Raw genomic sequence first — 20709 nt, 5'->3', positions numbered from 1 at the left:
TAATTTCTGACTAGAAACAGTCATCATTTATTGCAGCTTCAGCCGGTACCTAGGTATATATCTCTGTCAGTGCCTTTCTGTTGAGCCCAGGCATTTTTGTATATATCTCTGTCAGTGCCTTTCTGTTGAGCCCAGAATGCCAATGTCCAACAAATCTTTCATCCTTCCACCTAAATCCTCGAGCAAAACATCAATCCCATTCATCCGACAGTAGCAAACGCTGCCTACTGTTACTACTCCAGAGCAGGCCCTCCGTCCAGGCATGGAACTCGACAACCTACCCGGATGGGGACGATGCAGGCGATGCAGGGAGCACGATTTATGCGTCCACGCAGGGCCAGCAACTCTGAAGGCTATATCTTTTTCTGCTTTCTGTCATTATATCAGATTGAATTACATATATATACCTTCAACTTGTAGAGTGAGCACGACTAATTGTCTGTCAGCCAGACGAATATCAACGGTTAGTTCCAAGGCTCTTTCTTATTGGCTCCCCGCACTGCACAGAAAGCTTCAGCGACTAGAACTAATTAATCCTAGTGTGTATTACGAGGTAAAAGTACACACAGTGGGGGGCCGTATATTTTACCGGTCTAACCTACCTTAGCACACTAATTGTAAGGTATCTAGCCGAATTAGAGATAGTCTCGAGTTTACCGCCTTCCCAAAGTTATCAAGGCCATCCATCCATCATCTATCCTGCCTATCAAACAACCTTTCTCACAACATCAAGCAAGCATTGGAAATGCCCCTAGTCGAAGTCCTAGGCACATCCCGCTCCCACGCCACGCCCGGCTGGGCCTACATCGCCGACACCCGCGCCACCAACCAACCCGCCAGCGGTAGCAGCGGACGAAAGCGCGGCATACGCGAACCGGGCGGCCGCACCGATCTAACCTCGCGACAAAACCACGCCATACTACGACACTTGGCCGAACTCGATCGCGAAAACCACCGCGATAACGTGCATGTCCCGGTTCCCGTACGCAAAGACGCGATTCAGCGAGATAATGGGCGCACGGCGAGGGCCAAGACGACTAGTAATGTGCGACGGATTATGCAGAGTCAGAAGACCTTTAGGAACTATTTGGATGATGAGGAGGCGGCGATGGCGCATCAGTCTTTGGCTTCTGGTGCAGGAGGAGGAGCGGTGGGGGCTAGTGTAGGAGCTGGGGGTGGCGGGGGAACGGCAGTGTCGAAAGTTGCTAGGATTGCTGGTAGGCGTAGTGTGACGCCTGTGCTAAAGCAGGAGGGGTTGATGAGTGAGCGTCAAAAGCGTGCTCTGGCACGGAAGTCTACATCTGCAACGTCGACGTCAACAGTGCAGCGGACAAACGTTGAACCACCGGAAAAAACAGAACAAGACGACGCCATGCAAATCGATTCTCAAGACGATCAAGAACAGCCCCTTATAAAAGGCCTCATCAAAACACCGCACGACAACTCGCATCTCCTCAAATCATACATCCCTAAGCCTCCATCGGAGCGACTCATGGCCGCTCTGCTCGCGGAACCGCCGCTCCGATACCACGCCGCGCGAGCAGCGCAATCGACGTCTAGGAAACCACCACGTTATTTCTGTACGATATGCGGGTACTGGGGAAAAATCAAGTGTAGGAACTGTGGCGTGCGCACTTGCGGGTTGGAGTGTTATAAGGTGCATGAGGATTCGAGGTGTGGTGCATTTTTCTAATTTATTTCATTGGTTAGACACGGCGTTGACTGTAATCGAGATACCCTGTGTTAAAATTATATAGATTGTATTATCATTATTATGATTTTTGACATCTGCTTTGTACAAAACAGCAAGACCAACAGATGCATATTTAATAATTCAACTTGATCCCCTTCCTCTTCTCGCTCTCCCTAATCTCAAACATGACCTGAACACCGACAAAAAGCGCGCCACAAGCACCAAGCATGAAAACCACGCCGGTCCACGAACTAAATATCCCCGCCAGCAACCCTTTCAATCCATCCAGTCCCACAGCAAAACCAACCAAGTTCGCTGCCATCAAGGGCAGGATGTTGACCAAGGCTCCAATACCGCAGAGTATGCGGTATGCGTCTGGGTGCGAGGATTGCCAGCGCGAGGCTGGGAATAGTAGTGTGCCGATGACTTCGGGCAGGACGAATAATGTGATGAGCCATCCCCACATGAGCAGTCGGAGGTTGATGTCGTGCCAGACGGCTACGAAGGTGAAGACGATGAGTTGGTTGATGATGCCACGGAGGCGGGTGAGGATGGTTGATGGTTTTTTGGACTGCGTCTTGGCTGCTGCTGGTGATGATTTGGAACCAGATTCAGCGCTAGAAGGAGAAGAAGGAGCTCGACTACCGCCTAGTGGGACGTAGAGATATCGCACAACCCAGCGATTGTAAGACCGATGCCACGCGCGCCAGAAAGCGAGCGCCGAATAGTTATTCGACATGCAACGTACCATGTTCTCAGGCGGGTCGATGCCGTCGAATAGCGCCCAGAGCCGGAAAAAGCGCCACGGAATCAGGAGTTTCAACCAGATGATGTGCAGATTGAAGTAGCCTAGCATGCTGAGCTGGCCGGGGGTGTAGATTGACCAATCCGTGGTCGATTTGGAGATGGCGACTGCGTAGATGAAGTGCAGAACAAGCTCCATGCAGAGTAAATTGAGGCAGAAGCGGATGCAGTACAGGAAGTTTCGCGCTGGTGTTAGCGCTGCTGATGGATACCGCTGCTGCGATATGTAGTCGTTGAAGGTGACAATTGGTCCTGACAAGTACAGTGGGGAGTAAAGCACATATGCAGCGTAATACAAGCCGTTGTATGAGGACGGGTCTGCCGGGATCTGGAGGCGGTCTCGTTCTGACAGCGATGCTGGGTCGATTTGCTTCTTCTTAGGGGTGTCAGCATTGTTTAGATTGCAGTAAAAAAAAGTATATTTGACATACCTCGATGGGACTTTCGGATGGATAGTCAAGACTCCAGTAGTAGTCCATATTGAAACTGATCAGGCGTAGAATGGTAAACTTAAATAGAATCTGCCACCGCGCCATCAGACCACCAAACCCATCCAGGAATTCCCCCCACGAAATCAAAGTAGGAGTTCTTTCTCCGGACAAAACCTCTGCAGAGACGAAGAATTTCGCCATGCTAGCCAAGGGATATCCGTCGCACAGCTCATTGGCAAACAAAACAACCAAGTTAAACCCCCACGTTGCCGCTGGAATATATGATCGCGGAAGACCCTTGGCAATTTTGTAGTTTACAAAGAGAATGAGTAATATTTTGAAGACAGATATTCCATGCAGTCCAATCAGGAATAAAATGGCGAAATTGAAGTCATAGACAGTCCGCTGTTTTAGTCGGGCGTCTGCAGTTACGGCGGCGGATGCGCGTCCTTCTCCCGAAGCCGTTGTGATGGGATTGAAGTAGTTATAGACTCGGCGGAGGAGGGGGTGAATCATGAGGAGTAGAATAAGGTAGGGTATATTATCGCGAAAGCTAGCATATTGGGCATCGGAGTTGTCCTGATGAACACATGTCAGTCAATAGACAAACCAACGAGACAAAAAGACATCAACACACCACTTTGCGTCCCGGAATCCATCCCGGAGATAGTTCATCGGCGTAAGTAGAGTACGCTGGATGGTCAACTAAACGAGCACAATCAGCAGCCCTCCATTCAATCTCACACAAATAAAAGGCATACCCTGTGACACATCAATGACAGTCTTAAACATCATGGGCACCACTGTGAGAAACACAAAGTAGTAAAAGTAGAATTCTGGGGTATTCCATTTGGACGGCTGGGCGCCGGCAGCGATCTGTTGAGCTCGCGCATCGCGCGTGGCCGGTTGCTGCGAGGCTTTAATGGGTGTGCTGGAGGACACGGTCAGGCGTGTGTCGAGAGTATCGAGGGAGTAGAGCCTTTGCAGGCCCTTGAGAAGACTTGTCATTGTCGCATTGCGAGATGGTTTTATGACAGTCAGACTGATCGCCGTCGAAGTTGATGTTTTGTCGCCAAGTGGGGACCTTCAGGGGGTTTGACGCTGGCTATTGGTGGTCTCTGATTGGTCCCCACAGCGATCGATCCATATTATTTTTGGAACCCTCCTAATCAGAACAGGAAAGGCGTATGATTAGTAAGCCCCGCGATTTGATAAACTATCACTAGTGGCTTTTTAACGCGGCAGTCTGAGCTTTGCCGAGATAAATACAGTCAACTGCCCATTAGCTGATCTCAAGGGACAATGCTTCCTTGATTTCCTACTATTTGTGATTACTCGGCCCATCCTATTATCAATTGCCTCCTCATCATTATTCCCATTGCGTTGATTCTCGTGACCTGCCTCTTCCTGACAGGTGTCTATTTACCACACCCGGGAAAATTCACACCACGTGAGATGCAAGCCATTGAGGAATCTCAAGGCCGCGAAGTGGAGGATTTAAATTATAATCTTCGAGCCTATTTTGGATCGGTGCCTGGTGCTTCTGTGCACGGATGGCCAAGTAAAGGTGGCCTGTACACTTTTAGCGCCAGAGACGGAGTCGAACTTGAAGTTTTACGATTGGATCGCTTCAATAATACATCACAGTCTCAGAATCCTGCAGAGGAGGATGCTCATTCTAATCGGATGCGCAAGCTTGGCGCAAGTTGGTATGAAAAACCAGAGGACTTTTATACCGATAAACATTTACTAGACATTCCTTCTTCTCCACAAGCGCCCGTTCTGATTGTAAGTTGGCCTACTACCGGGGAAGTCTAGGTTCTGAAAACAATTAAATCTAAATCTTTCGAAATTGGCGTGGGCAAGATCCACAATGCCTTTAATATGGATGAATGATGTGATGCTATTAAGCAGCTAGGTGGCACCTTCTATTCTAATCCAGAGGACTGCCCAGATCTTGATCTAAGCTAGGGCTGTCCTATTCATGTTGAAAGTATGCCAAAGGAGTGACTCTCTGTAGATATATTTCTACATTGCAGGTAATCTTTGCTGTTGCTTATGTTCAGAACTGTGGCAGATTTCGGCCATGTCGGTAGAATTATGGAAACGGAGCTGGGTGAACAGCCTTTTGGTGAAGATAGGCGCATTGCCTGTCAGACCAACGATGAGGAGTGTTGGGTCTACTTTAAAAAGGGCTCCCAACAAGTGGCTTGGCCTGGGGGTGCTTGCTCTCGCTGTCGTTGGCGTCGGCGAGATGCCGGTTGCAGCTTGGCCATCAAGACTCCAGAATCTCAAGGAATCTCTCTCGCGACGACGGCACGGTGTTGAGGCCGTCAAAGTGAATCTCACGGAACAATACGGCAAGACCCCAGAGAATCCCACAACGGAGACGACACGGTGGGGAGGTCGTCAACTCTGGAACCTTTGACTCCAACCCTTACTGAGACTTGGTCTGCTCTATAGGCCAGAATGGCGGCTTTTTCGACGATACTTTTGATTGAGACTTCGAACTAGGATCCTTGTAGAAGCCCTAAGTACTTCTTTTTGATATGTAAAGCATCATATCGTATGCTTATACCCCCGTGACATTCTTTCCCAACAAGAGAAGGAGACCCGGTGCCTTCTTTTTCTTTTTTCTTTTTAGCTTTTTGATAGAAGGGCGTACTTGATCGAAGTCATCATCATTTCTGTTCCCAGGTAAGTGGCAAAGAACACGCTGATTGGCCGATGTATGCCGAGCAGGATTTCACTAAGTATAGCGTACCCCACACCTGACGGACTAAGTGGGTTAGCGCGACATCTCGCGCGGGATTACGTGGGACATCATATATCATGCATGGATGGAAATATAGTTACTACAACTACCAAGAACTTGCAAGACACATCGACAGCAATGGCATTGACAAGGGTATGTAGTAATTGTCTATCAACTTACTACCACTAAATTCTAATCTTCATACTAGATCAAGTTCAAAGTCCACGGCACCGTCCAAGGTGAGCATGACGCATACATTCTAGCCCATCTACGTTGATTGATTGTTGACGCCGTCCTAGGCGTTAGTTTTCGGTAGGTTCACCTTTACTTTACTAGCCAGAATCCTGTGCTTATTTGATCAGGGCGTTCACCCAGAAAAAGGCCACGGAGTATGGGGTCACGGGCTGGGTGCAGAACAGTCCGGATGGCAGGGTACGCCAAATTCAACTCTTGAGAATCATATATATTCTCTTGTCACCGGGTTTCGCATCTAACAGTCCGATAGGTCGAAGGCGAGATCCAAGGAGAAGATTCCCTCGTGCAGAAACTCCTGCAAGACGTAAATAAAGGGCCCCGCCATGCTCATGTAGTCAAGCTGGAGAAGAGCGAGATTGACACATCGGAAGGAGAAAGTGCTTTTACCGTTCGAAAGTGATCTCTGCTGGATGGATTAGTTATGACATTGTGTTGCTTATGGATTATTATAATCTAGGGATATCCTCTGAGAATGTCACTATATGACCATGAAGTTCCGTCTGGAGTACAATACTACATATCCACGATTGCAGTAGCTCCTAGACGCACTGCTCATCTCATACGTTCCAGCGGGAACCTGGCTGATAATGTCAGGATCACAGCTAAGCGGACATTTTGCGTAGAGACGAGCGTCCTGGTGGCATGTGTGGAGCTTCGGTGTGAAAAGGTTGGTTAGTATAGGTGAGAGTAATGTATATCAACCGAAGGGTGTTAATGTTGAAATGTTAAAATTACATCATTCGTCTGAGTTTGAGAGAAAGCGAGAATTACTCGGGCTGAGTCACAGGGCCCGTCCGCGATCTCCCGACCGTCACAACCGCGTACCGTAACGATACCAGATTCAGAATCCGCAAAACACACAAAATCCCAACGCATGCGAAAGGATAATGGGAAGCACATTTTATCCGCTTATACTTGCAAGAGCGCGAAAGCTATATACACACATTCGAAGATATTCTTTTCACCCAGCTCAAAGCACGGCAAGATGGCCAATAAGCGCGAGTGTAGAATACGCCGTTTCGCGTAATTAGATTTCAGTGGCCGCTGATTGGCTACACGCGTCCCGGCAGGTTGGCATATTTTAATGATTTGGGGCATCCCGATTTGGGGCTGTTCGGTCCGGCGAGAGAAGAAGAGGAAGAAAATGCCATGGACTGGGCTTGTGAAGAGATTTCATATTGTTCTCGGTGGCCATGTGACGGGAAAATTCTGCTGCCAGGGACAATGCTGGGTATAAAAGCCCTAGCTTGGGCCGGTGTCCAGGATTTGGGATAAGCAAGCATATCTGGAGAAAAGATAGATACATCATGTACTCAATCACAACCACAACGCCTATACGGCTCACAGCCACGGCTCTGCCCAAGACTGCCTGTGCTGGCAGTCTCTATGCATTCGCAGCCGTGTCATCGGTCAGGACCCGGCACAGCCCTATCGCTATACCATCGCCACGACGAGGTCTCTCGTCGACAACACGCAAGTCTGCGATCAAGGAATTCTTTCCCAAGGTGGAAACAAAGCAGATTATCCAATCAGAGTCATCATGGCAGCATCCTGTGTACGTTTCTTTCGTCGATTTAAGCTTCCAGTGACCTCGTTCCCTTCACTTGATGTTTTCGGACCCAATTAACTAACAAACCCCTGTCTAGATACACCGAAGAACAAATGCGCAGCATAAACACCGAGCATCGCGAAGCTCGCACCTGGTCGGACTGGTTTGCCCTGTCTATGGTGCAGGGTCTTCGCTGGGGGATGGACTTTGTCACGGGCTACCGTCATCCGCCAAAGGGACACGACAGTAAAAAGAACGATAATAAAGCAGCGGCAAAGTTCAAAATGTCAGAGAGGCAATGGCTGAACCGTATACTCTTCTTGGAAAGCGTTGCTGGTGTCCCTGGAATGGTTGCTGGGATGCTCAGGCACCTCCGGAGTCTCAGGACGATGAGGCGGGATAATGGATGGTAAGGTTCATCCTCGAATGAATCGTAATCAATGACTAACAGATATGAAAAAAAATAAGGATTGAGACGCTCCTCGAAGAGGCTCACAACGAGCGCATGCACCTGCTCACCTTTATGAAAATCGCCGAGCCCGGCCTGTTCATGCGCCTCATGGTCCTCGGCGCACAGGGAGTCTACTTCAACGGCCTCTTCCTAGCCTACCTCATCTCACCGCGCACCTGCCACCGATTCGTGGGCTATCTCGAAGAAGAAGCCGTTCTCACTTACACACGCATCATCAACGAGATCGAAGCCGGCAACCTACCCAATTGGGCGCAAATGGAAGCGCCGGAGATCGCAGTCACATACTGGAAAATGCCCGAGGGTCATCGCTCCATGCTCGACCTAATGCTGTATGTGCGCGCGGATGAAGCGAAGCACCGCGAGGTCAACCATACGCTGGGCAATCTGAATCAAAAGGAGGACCCGAATCCGTACACGGCTATATTCAGGGATTCGACGAAGTTGAGGCCTAGCAAGGGGGCGGATTTAATGAAGCCGACGGGGTGGGAGAGAGAAGAGATTATTTAATTTTTTTGTATCTGTACATATATATTATAGATTATAGACTTAGCAGTATCTCCGCTCTGGGAAAAGATGCATATTATTAGTTATATTTCGTAGCAGGTGAAGAAGTGGAGCGTTGAGTGTCTGGCTCGGCGCGGGCGGGATCGGCTGGGCCCACACCACAAAGTTAGAACGGTACCGTACCATACGCTCCATACCAGGGGCACCTGGCATGATCTGTTAGCATAGATGACAGCACGTTAACTAAATTACCGTTTGAAGAGGGTGAAAATACCTCAACGATGCAGGTAGTCTCAGCGGTAGTAATTCCTCGGAATTTCGGATTCCATAGGTAATCAACATATTCCAGACCTGAGTTGTCCCTTTATTGACTGTGAGGCAACTTCTACCTAGGTATGCTATCGCAGAAACTATCTGTTTCTGTTCAGATAAGCAAGACATCCGATGTCATCTAGCACTTACATACTATTCGACATTCCCACCAAGCCACCACAAGTGTGCTATCTGGAGGAGTAAGTCTTTTTGTCAAATATATGCGTACAAATACTCAAACAAGCTAGCAAGATTACTCTTGAATTATAAAGTCCTGGACTACAAGACCGAATGGGTAAGTCAGGGATCATCTAGAATAGGCTTTGTAACTTAAACTGGCAGGTTGAGTATCCGAGTGACTGAATACGCAGTAAGCACTGAGTATTGAAGTGCCGGATTGGAGACCTCACGTACATCATGTTTATTATGACAGCAGCGTTTCTCCAAACGAACATGGGCCCTCCTTCACTCTTCCTGCAATCCAAATGCTCGATGGCTGTTATGTAGTGGACTCCTACAAAATCGCCGATATCATCGAGAAGAACCATCCCGAGCCAAGCATCCATCTCAATACACCGGTGCAACTCAACTTCAGGGAAATCCTTATCAGCCTGATGGGACAGCTCCCGCCAATCGATGACAGCCTCGACTTCTTTATTAGATGTGGGCATGCCTCTCGACGACTATGGAGGAACAGCACGGTCCCAAGGCATTTGAGAGAGCCGAGCCATTTGCGCGTGAGATGACAGTGCTGCTGAATGAGACATCCTCGGGACCGTTCTTCCTGGGTAGCTACACGGATTTTATGTGGGCTGCGATTCTGCTTTTCTCTAAATGTGTCGGTGAGGATGTATATCGGGAATTATTGAAGAGGACTGGAAATGCGAATGTGCATACAGATTTCTGGGATGCATTGAGCTTATGGACGGAGCGGAGTGATTAGACAATGGTTCTCTTGAACAATGTATAAAGAATTGGATATTTGAATACGATAATTAGTGGAGCACTGAATGTCTGGCTCGGCGCGACCCACAGAACGTTGTACGGTACGGCCGGGTACGTACCGTACCGTACCGTATCGTCCCAGTGGCTACGGTGTATACGGTACCTGCATCTTCTCATCGCCAATGTACCTTGTATGTATGTATGCAGTTCATATCATGCGTGCGACATGACGAATCACTCGTGGCCATTTTATCAGCCAACTGCATGCAGTAAGTTAGCTATCATTAGTTAGCTAGTATTTAATAAATAATAGCAAATACCTTAAATAATACGTGCTGCTGGTCCCCACAGACGCGTTCTTAGTAATTTAATTTCACTAACTCAACTTACCACGGAGTAACCTTGAGAAGCAAACGGAAATGTGACTTGAGTTAGTCCGCGACTCCCTCTCTGCGCTCCCATTAACATTACCACGCTACAATAACGGGCACTTTGTCTTCAATCTTGTCTATACTATATTTTGCGTCCTTGATCTATCGGCTCTATAGAAAACCTCGATAGGCTTATTTGTTTGTTCCGCCGATTCCCCGGCAGGGATGCACATGTGCGAGCCGCGTGAAGAGAAAGAACAAGAGTAGCCACGCGGCTTTACAGAACCAGCACCTGATTTTTTTTTATACATATCAATACTTATATCTATCTCTATATATTTATACCGCCAATTCCCGACATGGAGGATAAAGAACCGCCCGTCCTCCGGCCCGGGTCGCCGTCCCCATCCATTCCACCCACGCCAGCCATCTCCTCCTGCCCATCGCCAGACCGCAGCTTCTCCACCGTTTCGTCCGTGTCCAACTTCTCCGCCAACTCTGCCACCTCCGGCGACAACAGGTCCTCCGTCCTGTCCGCCGGCTCCAAACGACGGGGCTACATCCGGCCGCAGGGGGTCGAATTCGCCGAATCAGCCAAAAACCGCGAAAGCGTCATGTGTCTCGGCAGCATCGCCCATCTGCAATACTACTTTGCTAGAACGGGCCTGCTAGACGGCAAGGGCGCGCAGATGGCTCGTCCCAAGAACGCGCAGCAGAAGGAGGTTCCGAAGTTGCTGCTTACGCAGGATCCTCAGTTTACGGAAAGCCTGGTCGACAGTCCCCTGGACGAAATTGCTCCACATGTCGTTGAATTCGGTGATAATGCTGCTGGCAATGATGAGGAGGAGGGGGAGGAGGAAGAAGAAGAGGAAGAGTTAATGCTTCCGCCTACCGTTAGCACCTACAGCGTTAAGACGCATCATATTGCGCCGCCGCCGAAGTTGAAGGTTCTACGAAAGGATCTGGTGGGGGCACTCGACAAGGCGTCATTGGCAGTGAAGAAGTCGGAATCAGCTCCTCACGAGTCTGCTACCCAAAACATATCAACAGATACCCTCGCTACACTTTCCCCGTCGGCATCGTCGTCCGCCTCGCCCAAGCCATTGGGATGGGACGAGGTGCAGGGGGTGCATATTTTAGATCTTGTCACATTGGCCATTCGAGCCGCTCGGGTCTACTACATCAACCATGAACATCCAGATCGACTGGCTGGCATTAAGAGCGAGCGTCAGTTCCGGGAAGAGTTACTGGCTGTGACGGATGTGTTGAAGAGCTGGGCGTCGCGGAATTTTGCCGGTGGGTTGCGGAAGCACGAACGAGCGTCCATCTTGGGATGGATGGCCGGGGTACTCATTGTGCTTGACGAAGAACGCCGGCTCGAAGAGGCCGAGGCCAAGGAGCGAGCGAGCTGGGACTGGGCGTCGGGCGATTGGACGGGCCGCGAAAGGGAGCGCGAAGAAGCCTTTCTCCAGACGCTGGTCAACGGCATGGGCGCTGATATCACCTTGCCGAAATGGACGTCTCCCGAGAAGGCCGTGCTGCCCACGCCGTTCCTAAGCCGCCTGCGAGACGGGCGCGATCTCATCCGGATGCACAACCAGGCCGTGCGGAAATCGAGGCGGCTCTTTGGCGAAATCAAGACCCCCCACGAGGACATTGCCAAGCCGTACCGGCGCGCGGAAAACCTGCGATACTGGCGCAAAGCGGCGGAGCTGCGGTGGGAGATCAAGCTGGAGCTGGACGTGATGGGGGTGGTGTATGGGAGCAGCGACGACGCCTGGAGGCAATTCGACGCGGCGCTCCTCGAGTGGTGCAGGGGCGTCCGCGAGGAGATGCTGGACGACTGGCGGAATCCGCGCAAGGGCTCTGTGGCGTCGATTCTCGAGCTGCCGACCATTTTCGACGCGGAATCTCTGGCTGGCGATGCCTGAGGCCGCGGCCCGACATGAATGATGTATGCCCTTTGATTGATACCCTGGTTTCTGTTCCCTCGTCGTTTTTATCAGTTGCTTGCATTCGGTGTTTTGGAGTTGATACTTGATGCTTGATAGTGTGCTGTCGTGGGGGCTGCTGATTGGCTGGCACGGATCTACTTGTTGTTTTGTTGTACCTACGTCTTAAGAGTGCGCTGGCTTTGCCGACGTAGCGAGGATGACTGCAATTCGGTGTTCTGCTCTATGTTCTCCCATAAATACAAACAAGTAGATACTGCGTAGAAGAGAAAGAAAAGTAAAAGAACTTTTTTTTCCAAAAAGAAAAAAAAAAAAAAAAAAAAAAAAATTTTTTTTCAAAAAAAAAAAAAAAAAAAAAAAAAAAAAAAAAACTCCTCTAAAAGAGTGTTGGTCTCTCAGAGGCCGAGCCAGGCGCTAAAATGGCCCATCACGACCGACGCCCAGCGCGGCCTCTTCCTTCGCCAGTCGCTCGTCTCCTGAAGCATGCCTTCACCGCAGCATCCCCGCGCCATGTAGAGCCCTCGCAGTCTCTCATCATCCACAGGCGAGTCTACGAGTCCGTTATCGACCGCGTTGCGAGTGGGCCGCTGCTCTTCCAGCGCCGGCTCGCCCCTGCTGCTCCTCCTCGCGTCGCCGCCAAGTGCACATCACCTCCAAATCCAACTCCAACTCCAACCTCAACCTCACCTTCACCTTCGCCTGCCCCCTTCGCCTCCATTGCCTCCAAACCCACTCTGCCGCACCTCCGGGTCTTCTCTGCCGCTACCACTGCCACTGCCACTACCGCCTGCACCGACTCGGCCGTGATTGTCGTGAAACGCAGCAAAACAGCCAATGCTCCTGTATCCATGCCCGTGATATCCTTTGTTCCTGGTTCACCGACCACGCCCAAACCGCCGTCCTCGACCGACACCGCCATCCACTCCCTCAAGTCATTGACCAAGAAGTTCTCCGCACCGCAGTTGTCGCAATCGTCCTCATCGGCAGCGCTATCACCCCCTTCCACAGCCCGCAAGCTCCGGCCCGAAGAAGACACCGCCAACGACACCAACGCCAACACCAACACCAACACAGAAGACAGCCGTGCCTCGATATTCCGGCGACTGTCGCCCGGCCTCGCGGCACGAGTCAAGCTCCTGAGCGGATCCGTCGAGCCGACACGCGGCAAGACTGCGGTAGGCGTAGGCAAGATCCCGCAGGACCATTTGCGAGAGTTGGACAGTCTGCACCAGGATTTGTCCATCAAGGTCGAGAAGCGAGGCCGTGCCTGGCCCGGGCTGCAGATCAAACGAGAACGCAGTGCCCCTGACCTGTTGCAGTCGCCATCGCCTACAAAGACGCAAAGCAGTCCTCAACCGCAGACCCAATTGCATGATTTTGCGAGCGAAATTCCTCTTCCCAGCACACCGACGTCTACCATTGAATATCCCTCCGACGACGACGCCCGCGAGCGTGCTGCTGCGTCGACCATGACGACAGTTGAGCCCGCAATGACTGAAGAACGGTCGACATCCCAGGATGTCGAAGCAATCCAGGAAAGCGGCTCGTCAGACCTGGAGGAATATCTCAAGCGCAGTACCCTCGAAGACCAAGCAGCACCTTCCCTTCCGCCCAAGGACACTCCACCAGCACCCTCTACGCCGTCGTCCACAAACCTCCCATCATACTTCAGCCCGAGAAAGATGAACCGTGCCGAGTCAATTTACTCATTCTCTCGGGCCTCATTCAGCAACCAGCTATCTCAACTTACCTCGATCAATCTACCGCAGCCAGCCGCGCTGGAAGCCAGCATTTCATCCATCGTCAATGCCCCTACAGCAGTAAGGGCCCTCATGGGCGCGGCCGAGCAGATCGAGACATGGATGAACAAAGCTTCAGACGTGCTCAATGGGCTCGATGCAGAAGACGATGTCGAGTGGGCTGCAGCCGGCGGACGAGAAGGTCTGGAAGAGGTGGACAAGGCGGTCGTCAAATTCGAAAGCCTGGTCGATGTCTACGTGAAGGCCATTGAAAACGTGCAACTACGAGATGATATCGACGATGTACGCGCTAGTGACCTGACCCTGATCGTTTCCCAAATGGACGCCACATTGAAAAATTGGGCCAGCATACGAACGTTTCTGAAAGGGGTCAAGGCACAAGTCGAGCTCGCTATGGAATGGGAGGAGCTATGGAACAATGTTCTAGGTGATGTCGGCCTTGAAATCGACAATCTCAGCAGATTGATCTTTGAGATGGAGGAGAAGCGGCACAAATCGCTTGCTCCAGAGTCAGAGGCTGAGCCGGGCAATGGCCTAGATATCAATGAGCTCGAAACAATTGTGGAAGAGACCCCTTTCCATGGTACGCCGTCGTCAGCAACAAACAAAAGACTGAGCTTGGCTCTGTTTCCCGCTGCCGACAACACGTCCAATGCTACCGCGGGTAACAATAGCAATCCACAAGACGATGCCAATCTGATGCAACTGTTCGCCCGTATGCAGCCTCTGAGGGCATCGTTAGATTTTCTGCCTATGCGATTGTCCATGTTTCACGCGCGAGCGGAAGCCCTGTTCCCAACAGCATGCGAGGAACTCGAAGACCGGAAAAGGCGGCTGGAGACGTCGTACAAAAAGCTAGAAAGCGACGCCGAAGCTCTGCGGCGTGAACTCGGCGAGGATCGCTGGATTCTTGTTTTCCGCAATGCAGGCAAACAGGCTCAGAAGATGTGCGAGTCTGTGGAACGCAGTATTGGGAAACTACAGGAGTCGTTGGAAGCAGGAGATCCGGCGAATAACCCAATCGCCATCACCAAGAAGATTGAGAGCTACGAGGCGAAGAAGATCCACTACGTACCGGCTATCAGCCGGGTTATGACGATTATCCAGAAGGGAGTGCACGATCGACTAACGGTCAACGGTGAGGTTTTGACGTTGCTTTCGGACATGAACCAGCGCGTCGATGCGCTCAAGGCGAGCATGAAAGTTATGGATTCGCTGCTGGAAGAGACGACTATTTCCAAGAGCCAGCACTTGCGTGATTCGATATCGAGTATCATTACCGCCGACAGTCCTGCTAATACCAGCCTGCTTGGCACTCCTGGAAGCTCGCCAGCATCGTCTGTGATTGTGACTGGATACACTAGTGGTGTCCGGACGCCGAATGCTGCTGCTGCTGCTGCTGCTGGCGGGTCCAGTAGACGGGGTAGCTCGGTTGGCAGTACGTCTCGTACGGCGACAACGGCATCGCGACGACTGTCGGGCATTCCTACGGCAGTTTCGAGTCGTAAACCCTCGACTACGCTATCTGTGCATTCCTCCACGACGCCCACACCTGCGCCACGAAGCAATCGTCTGTCGTCAGCTCCAACGCTGAATCGACCCCGGTGGAACGCCAGCACTAACACCAGCGATCTTGACGTGGGCCACAGCTTCAAAAGCCTCTCTCCGTCCCCATATCGAAATAATCTGTCCGTCCCTAGTGGACGAACCTCGCGGTCCACCTCTTCATCCTTGCCAGTGCCGAGTCCATTGAGCCGGGCGACTTCATCGTCTCCAGCGCCCACCGGCCGAACCGGTAGTCGCATGAGTTACCGTTCTGGCAGTCGACTCGGGACTGCATCGCCGACATCACCCAGCATGACAGCCAAGTCGCGGGGCCCCTCGTCGCTGCTGGACCCTCCAGCATATAACAAGCTCCGCAAATCAGCCGGAAACCTGCCGACGGGGCTCCGCAATCGACAAAGTTATGGCGGGCCCATGACAGTCAAAGGCCAGGAGGAAGAAGCTGAGCAGACGACAGCCAGACCGGGCACATCGCTCGGCCACGGGCATTCGAGTCGACGGACCAGTCTGCTGCCTCAGCCGAAGGGCAAGACCGACGAACGACCGCGATGGAGGTAGTTAGTTAGCCCTCGCAATTCCCCTCTCTGGCGTCCATTTTTATTTATTTCTTCGTGACACGTATGTACGTACATACGTGCCCTGTTATAACTTTTATTCTTGTTGAGTCCTTGTGCAAAAATATCCCAGCGATTGTCTATTTCTCTTTTTTTTTTTTTTTTTTTTTTTTTTTTTTTTTTTTTTTTTCCCTCTATATCTTGTGTTGTCGATCATTCTTCTTTTCCGTGGATGTACATATTAAACGACAAATACAATTTTTATTCACACCAAACTCCTCCCATAAATCAACGCATCCACCAACTCCTCGCTATTCCTCAATCTGCCTGCGCCGGGCACACGACCCAAAACCTCAAAACCGAGCTTATCCCAGATCCTGCTGGAGGCGGGATTGTTCGCGAACACGAGGTTGAACACGGAGTATTTGTATCCCTGCCTACATCAGTGCCTGGCCGAAGTCCATGAGGAAGAGGGGGAAAGAACAAACCAGCTTCGGCGCATAGGCCAGATACGTCTTGCCCATGACAGAGCCAATGCCGTGGCCCCGGAAGGGCGCGCACGTCAAGAAGCCGGCGTTGCAGACGTGCGAGCAGCGGCCTGTCAATCAGCATTTACACACTCCGCATCCAAGAGAATAGGCACGCTCACCGGGATAATTAGGCTTGATGTAGAACGTGCCCATACACACCTCCTCCCAGTTCACCTGCCCCTGACCCTGCAGCAACCGGGTGCTCTGCTCGAGCGCGCCCTTCAACACCACAACCGCAAACGTGCCAAACCAGTACTCCCTAAACCGCTCGAGCGCAATGGCATCTTCCATGGGATACGTGCATCCGCGCTCAATCTCGGCGCAGAACTCGGCATGGAGGTATTCGACCAGGCGGGCGGGCAGGGACTTTGCGGCTGTGGGCGTGATGGGGTGCAGCGTTATGGCGGTCTCGTCGTCTTTGAGCGTGGCTTGGATTGGGGCCAGGAGAGGCGCGGCTTGGACGGCGGTTTTGGGCGCGGGGATGGGCGCGTCGACGGCGTTTTCGAGGATTGGGCCTGGCATTTTCTTCTTTCTTCTTCCTTCTTGTTGTGTGCGTGTGTGTCTGGATGTTGTGGGGAGTATGTGTAGATAGATATTTATGTATCTGAGGGGTCGGGCTTATCTTATCTCTTGTAGCAGGGCGTGGCCAAACTATCCCGATAGGGAAGTGCAGTTAGTTTACCGGGATTTATTATATGCACATGCTACGTTACTAACTAGCTAATTTCATGACATGATTCATCCGGCGGCGTGGCCAGCCCAGTCTCGACAGCTGGATGCATCTCTGCAGACTCGGTGAGAAAGAGCACCACCACCGCCGCCGCCAACTCCGCGTCGTCCTCCGCGCAACTCGCAATCCGCCGCAAATACTCGCTCACCACCGGCTCTGCCCACGCGCACCGCCGCGCAAACTCCAGCACCGTCTCTGCATTGACAAATGCATCGAACTCGAAGTGGCCCTGGTACGTCAGCACGCGCCCGGGGTAGTACAGTCCCTGCACGGGCGAGAGCTGCGTACTCCCGATGTTGAGCCAGGGCTGCTCGACCAGCCCAACCACGCGGTCCCCATGCACAAGCTGCACACGCAGTTTCCCATCTTTGCTCTTCAACCCGGCCGCCAGCATCCTCCCCAGCAGCGTGCCCGTCGCAAACGCCGGGTTCAACGAGATCGGGTGAATGCCGACCTCATACCCCATCGGACACGCCTCGACTTGCACGGTCCCGCCCAGCAACGCCTGGGCGATAATCTGATGCCCGAAACACGACCCGAACATCTTCACGGCCGGGTAGTCTGTCCACACGCGCCGGAGAAACGACTGCAGTTGCGCTATCCATTGGTACTGCGCGCCCTGGTAGTATGCGGATGCGGCCGAGCCGGTGATGAGGAGGGCGTCGATGGTCCCCTTTGTTGTTGTTGTTGTTGATGATGGTGATGTTTTCAGCATGTCCAGTGCCGGATATGCGCCGCCAACGACGTCGTAGGCAGAGGTGTGGATTTGGACATGTTTGGCACCAGGCGAGGAGGACTGGCTCAATCGCGCCGCGGCGGATTGGAGCAGCACGCGGAACTGAGAGCTGTACAGGCCGCGGGCTGCGTAGACGGTAGGCACGGGGACGTCGGTGTCGAGGATGGCGATGTGGAGGGACATGCTGAGTGCTGTGATGGAGGGTTTTCTCGCTGCACTGCACTTATATATACTGACTCATAGCGTTGGATAGACCCCGCCGGGTCTTATTGCCTAGTTGGGCAAGCAGTGACGATAAGCTTACTACCTAATATAATATCTTAACTCTTCCTCTAGATCTTCCTTTCGCCACAACTGTATACTATACTACGCTCACTCCGCGTCCAGCGGCGCAACAGGCGGCTGATCGTCCACCTGGATCCCCCCGCGCTTCTTCTCCTCGCTGTCCCAGTACGGCAGCTTCCATCCGCCCTCGCCCTCCGGCGTCGCCAGCCACAGCCGCATCAAATGCCGCCGCGGCGCGGGCGGCGCATAGTCCTTGTACGCCGTGCGCGCATGCAGAATGTGCGTGTTGGCCAGGAACTGGATATCGCCGACTTCGAGGATCATGTGCAGCGACAGCCGCTGCGCCGTTTCTTCCAGAACGCGCAGCGCTTCCTGCTGCTCGCTCGACAGCGGCGGGATAATCCCTTGGTCGGAGAAGCGCGTGAGCGAGCGCACAAAGTACGGGTCCCATCTATGCCAGTTAGCTCTTTGTTTTTTTTTTTTTTGTCAAAACGAATACTACAGAGAGACACAAACTTGGTATACACACGCGGGTTCTCGCCCCGCTCAAGATACAGCACGCTCGTCTTGATATACTCCTCCTGGCCCTTGGAGGTCTCCCCCTTGCGATCGAAATACCAGTTGGGTGTGGTCAGCGTCTTGAGCACGTCTGGACGCTCTTTAGCGATTGTATTATACACATGGTGCGAGGAGACCAGATCCGATTCGCCGCCTTCCAGCGCGCGCGCAATGCAGAGCAGCCCGACGAGGTCGGAGTCGTCTACGTGGAAGAACTGACTACATTGAGCTTGTATAAGAATATAACTTTATGTTTATGAGAACGGGGGGGAAGGACTCACCGAGCATTCGTCCGGTATATCCTCACTTTATCAATCTGCGTAGCATCCTCGCCAAGATCCTTGACATGTCCCAGCACATGGCCGCGACTGTTCTGGCTCACGAAATAGCCCAGATACGTGCCCAGCCCCATGTAGGCCACGGCGGACTTGTGGTTGCCCCATTCGGTGACTGGCAGGCCCTTGAAGAGGATGAATCCCTTGCCGTTGATCAGGTCGTCGCGCAGGTCGGTGCGGAGATAGACGCCGAGCTTGGGGAGGGGGAAGTTTTGCTACACATAGTAAGACTCTATGTACCTCGCTGGATGGACAGGAGGAATACCTGCGTAATGCCCGTCAGCGGAATCCCATCCTCAATAAACCGATCCGCAGCAGTGCTCAATTCCTCGACCTCGGCATCCGTGAACCGATGCACCCATTTCTCGGGGCTGTCCTTGTAGTCCTCGGCCTTCCAGACTGTCCGGCCCGTGATCTCGGCGGGATACTTCTCAAACGGCTGCACGAACTCAGGCAGCGGCGCATGTTGGCCGGTAGTTTTGAGGCCGTCGGGGAAGAGGGCGAGATCGATTTTTTGCTCGCTCAGAGTGGTGGTGGCCGCCATTCTCCTGTATATTCCAGATAGTGGTTGGGAGATAACCCCTCATCAACGATAAGACAATCCTTGGAATCCAGGCAAGTAGGTCAGTAGATGACGGACAACCGATTCAACTTAAATATTTATACAAGCCCGCTGGGACCCTTCTAATCACGCCATTTGCTCGCAGCTGATGTCAGTCGCAACTAGAGTGGTGAGCTCCGAGAGGTCCACAGCTGGCAATAACGCGATTTTTGCCTGTGCTCTCTGCACGAATCATGTCAGCCGTCGTACTTAGGTAGTTACTTGACTCGTGAGAAGTTGGGGCAGGGATGGAATTGATGCCTTAGGCAGCAACAAAGCCGAAGATTTCCGTTCTAGGTAATAATTGTTCCCTTCATTCGATGCATCGCCCTCACGTGTATAACACGCTTCTGTACTGCGCAATGGTATGTACTACCTAGGTACTGCATATCATGTGCAGATCCACATGCACGACATTCCATTCCACAGTCTGCAAGGATCCGACCGATCCCTTATTTCGTCGTCAATTCGCATCAACCAACAACTCTTTCTACTTGGCTACACAGCACAGGAAGAAGAAAAGAAAAAAAAACAAAAAAAAAAAAAATGAACATCAAGTCTGTCCTTTTTGCTATCCATACTATAACATCAGCAGCAGCAACAACACTCTACGCCTCGCATTACGATGGACACATCTTCACCCTCTCTCTGTCCGCATCTCAAAACGGATCTACCAGCCTCACTCTCGCCAGCACGCTGCAGGCCTGCGGTGAGATGCCGAGCTGGCTCATGCTCGACGCCGCCGAGCACGTGTTGTACTGCGTGGATGAGTCGGGGACCAAGTCATACGGCAATGGATCCCTGTCCAGTTTTGCAATCTCTTCCAACGGATCTCTAGCCGAGTCCTCGTCGTCGTCTTCCAAGGTGACAACCATGCCCGGCGGCGTGGCGAGCGTGATCTATCAAGCTGGGGACAACAACAACAACAACAAGAAGAAGAAGAAGTTTTTGGCTATTGCTCATTAGTAAGTTCTACACTACAACGTCTATAACCTCATGATAGTTGGGGGGGGG

At 51.9% G+C, this 20709-nt stretch overlaps 10 protein-coding genes across 10 annotated transcripts in view; 6 read left to right on the top strand and 4 right to left on the bottom strand.

The window, feature by feature from the left end:
• Positions 1-745: 745 nt before the first annotated feature.
• Positions 746-1693, top strand: UA08_09041 (hypothetical protein; the record flags this gene model as incomplete). The annotated part of the gene is made up of 1 exon (XM_020264103.1): positions 746-1693. One exon carries the CDS (start codon positions 746-748, stop codon positions 1691-1693), a length of 948 nt encoding a protein of 315 aa, XP_020115813.1.
• Positions 1694-1826: 133 nt separating this feature from the next.
• On the bottom strand, positions 1827-3936 carry UA08_09040 (hypothetical protein; the record flags this gene model as incomplete). The annotated part of the gene is made up of 4 exons (XM_020264102.1): positions 1827-2873; positions 2929-3507; positions 3566-3633; positions 3690-3936. The coding sequence occupies 4 exons, from the start codon at positions 3934-3936 to the stop codon at positions 1827-1829; spliced, it is 1941 nt and encodes a 646-aa protein (XP_020115886.1).
• A 1156-nt stretch (positions 3937-5092) lies between these two features.
• On the top strand, positions 5093-6338 carry UA08_09039 (hypothetical protein; the record flags this gene model as incomplete). Its single annotated transcript, XM_020264101.1, has 7 exons — positions 5093-5325; positions 5584-5625; positions 5781-5836; positions 5905-5922; positions 5983-5995; positions 6046-6115; positions 6189-6338. 7 exons carry the CDS (start codon positions 5093-5095, stop codon positions 6336-6338), a joined length of 582 nt encoding a protein of 193 aa, XP_020115885.1.
• Positions 6339-7245: 907 nt separating this feature from the next.
• On the top strand, positions 7246-9718 carry UA08_09038 (hypothetical protein; the record flags this gene model as incomplete). The annotated part of the gene is made up of 6 exons (XM_020264100.1): positions 7246-7493; positions 7585-7896; positions 7956-8441; positions 8857-8975; positions 9048-9070; positions 9437-9718. The coding sequence occupies 6 exons, from the start codon at positions 7246-7248 to the stop codon at positions 9716-9718; spliced, it is 1470 nt and encodes a 489-aa protein (XP_020115722.1).
• A 732-nt stretch (positions 9719-10450) lies between these two features.
• Positions 10451-12022, top strand: UA08_09037 (hypothetical protein; the record flags this gene model as incomplete). Its single annotated transcript, XM_020264099.1, has 1 exon — positions 10451-12022. One exon carries the CDS (start codon positions 10451-10453, stop codon positions 12020-12022), a length of 1572 nt encoding a protein of 523 aa, XP_020115723.1.
• Positions 12023-12462: 440 nt separating this feature from the next.
• UA08_09036 (hypothetical protein) lies at positions 12463-15924 on the top strand (the record flags this gene model as incomplete). Its single annotated transcript, XM_020264098.1, has 1 exon — positions 12463-15924. The coding sequence occupies one exon, from the start codon at positions 12463-12465 to the stop codon at positions 15922-15924; it is 3462 nt and encodes a 1153-aa protein (XP_020115728.1).
• Positions 15925-16185: 261 nt separating this feature from the next.
• Positions 16186-16972, bottom strand: UA08_09035 (hypothetical protein; the record flags this gene model as incomplete). Its single annotated transcript, XM_020264096.1, has 3 exons — positions 16186-16353; positions 16409-16518; positions 16570-16972. The coding sequence occupies 3 exons, from the start codon at positions 16970-16972 to the stop codon at positions 16186-16188; spliced, it is 681 nt and encodes a 226-aa protein (XP_020115729.1).
• A 194-nt stretch (positions 16973-17166) lies between these two features.
• Positions 17167-18099, bottom strand: UA08_09034 (hypothetical protein; the record flags this gene model as incomplete). The annotated part of the gene is made up of 1 exon (XM_020264095.1): positions 17167-18099. One exon carries the CDS (start codon positions 18097-18099, stop codon positions 17167-17169), a length of 933 nt encoding a protein of 310 aa, XP_020115730.1.
• Positions 18100-18288: 189 nt separating this feature from the next.
• On the bottom strand, positions 18289-19638 carry UA08_09033 (hypothetical protein; the record flags this gene model as incomplete). Its single annotated transcript, XM_020264094.1, has 4 exons — positions 18289-18652; positions 18718-18978; positions 19041-19309; positions 19360-19638. 4 exons carry the CDS (start codon positions 19636-19638, stop codon positions 18289-18291), a joined length of 1173 nt encoding a protein of 390 aa, XP_020115731.1.
• Positions 19639-20241: 603 nt separating this feature from the next.
• UA08_09032 (hypothetical protein) overlaps positions 20242-20709 on the top strand; it is a gene marked incomplete at both ends in the record, with an annotated part of 1343 nt that continues 875 nt past the window's right edge. Inside the window, one exon of the mRNA XM_020264093.1 lies at positions 20242-20660. Coding sequence (XP_020115724.1) covers positions 20242-20660 — 419 coding nt within the window. The remainder of the gene's footprint in view (positions 20661-20709) is intronic.

This window comes from Talaromyces atroroseus (assembly GCF_001907595.1).
Source record: "Talaromyces atroroseus strain IBT 11181 chromosome Unknown scaffold_17, whole genome shotgun sequence".
NCBI classification, from domain to species: domain Eukaryota; kingdom Fungi; phylum Ascomycota; class Eurotiomycetes; order Eurotiales; family Trichocomaceae; genus Talaromyces; species Talaromyces atroroseus.
This window is presented reverse-complemented; position numbering and strand designations above follow the sequence as displayed.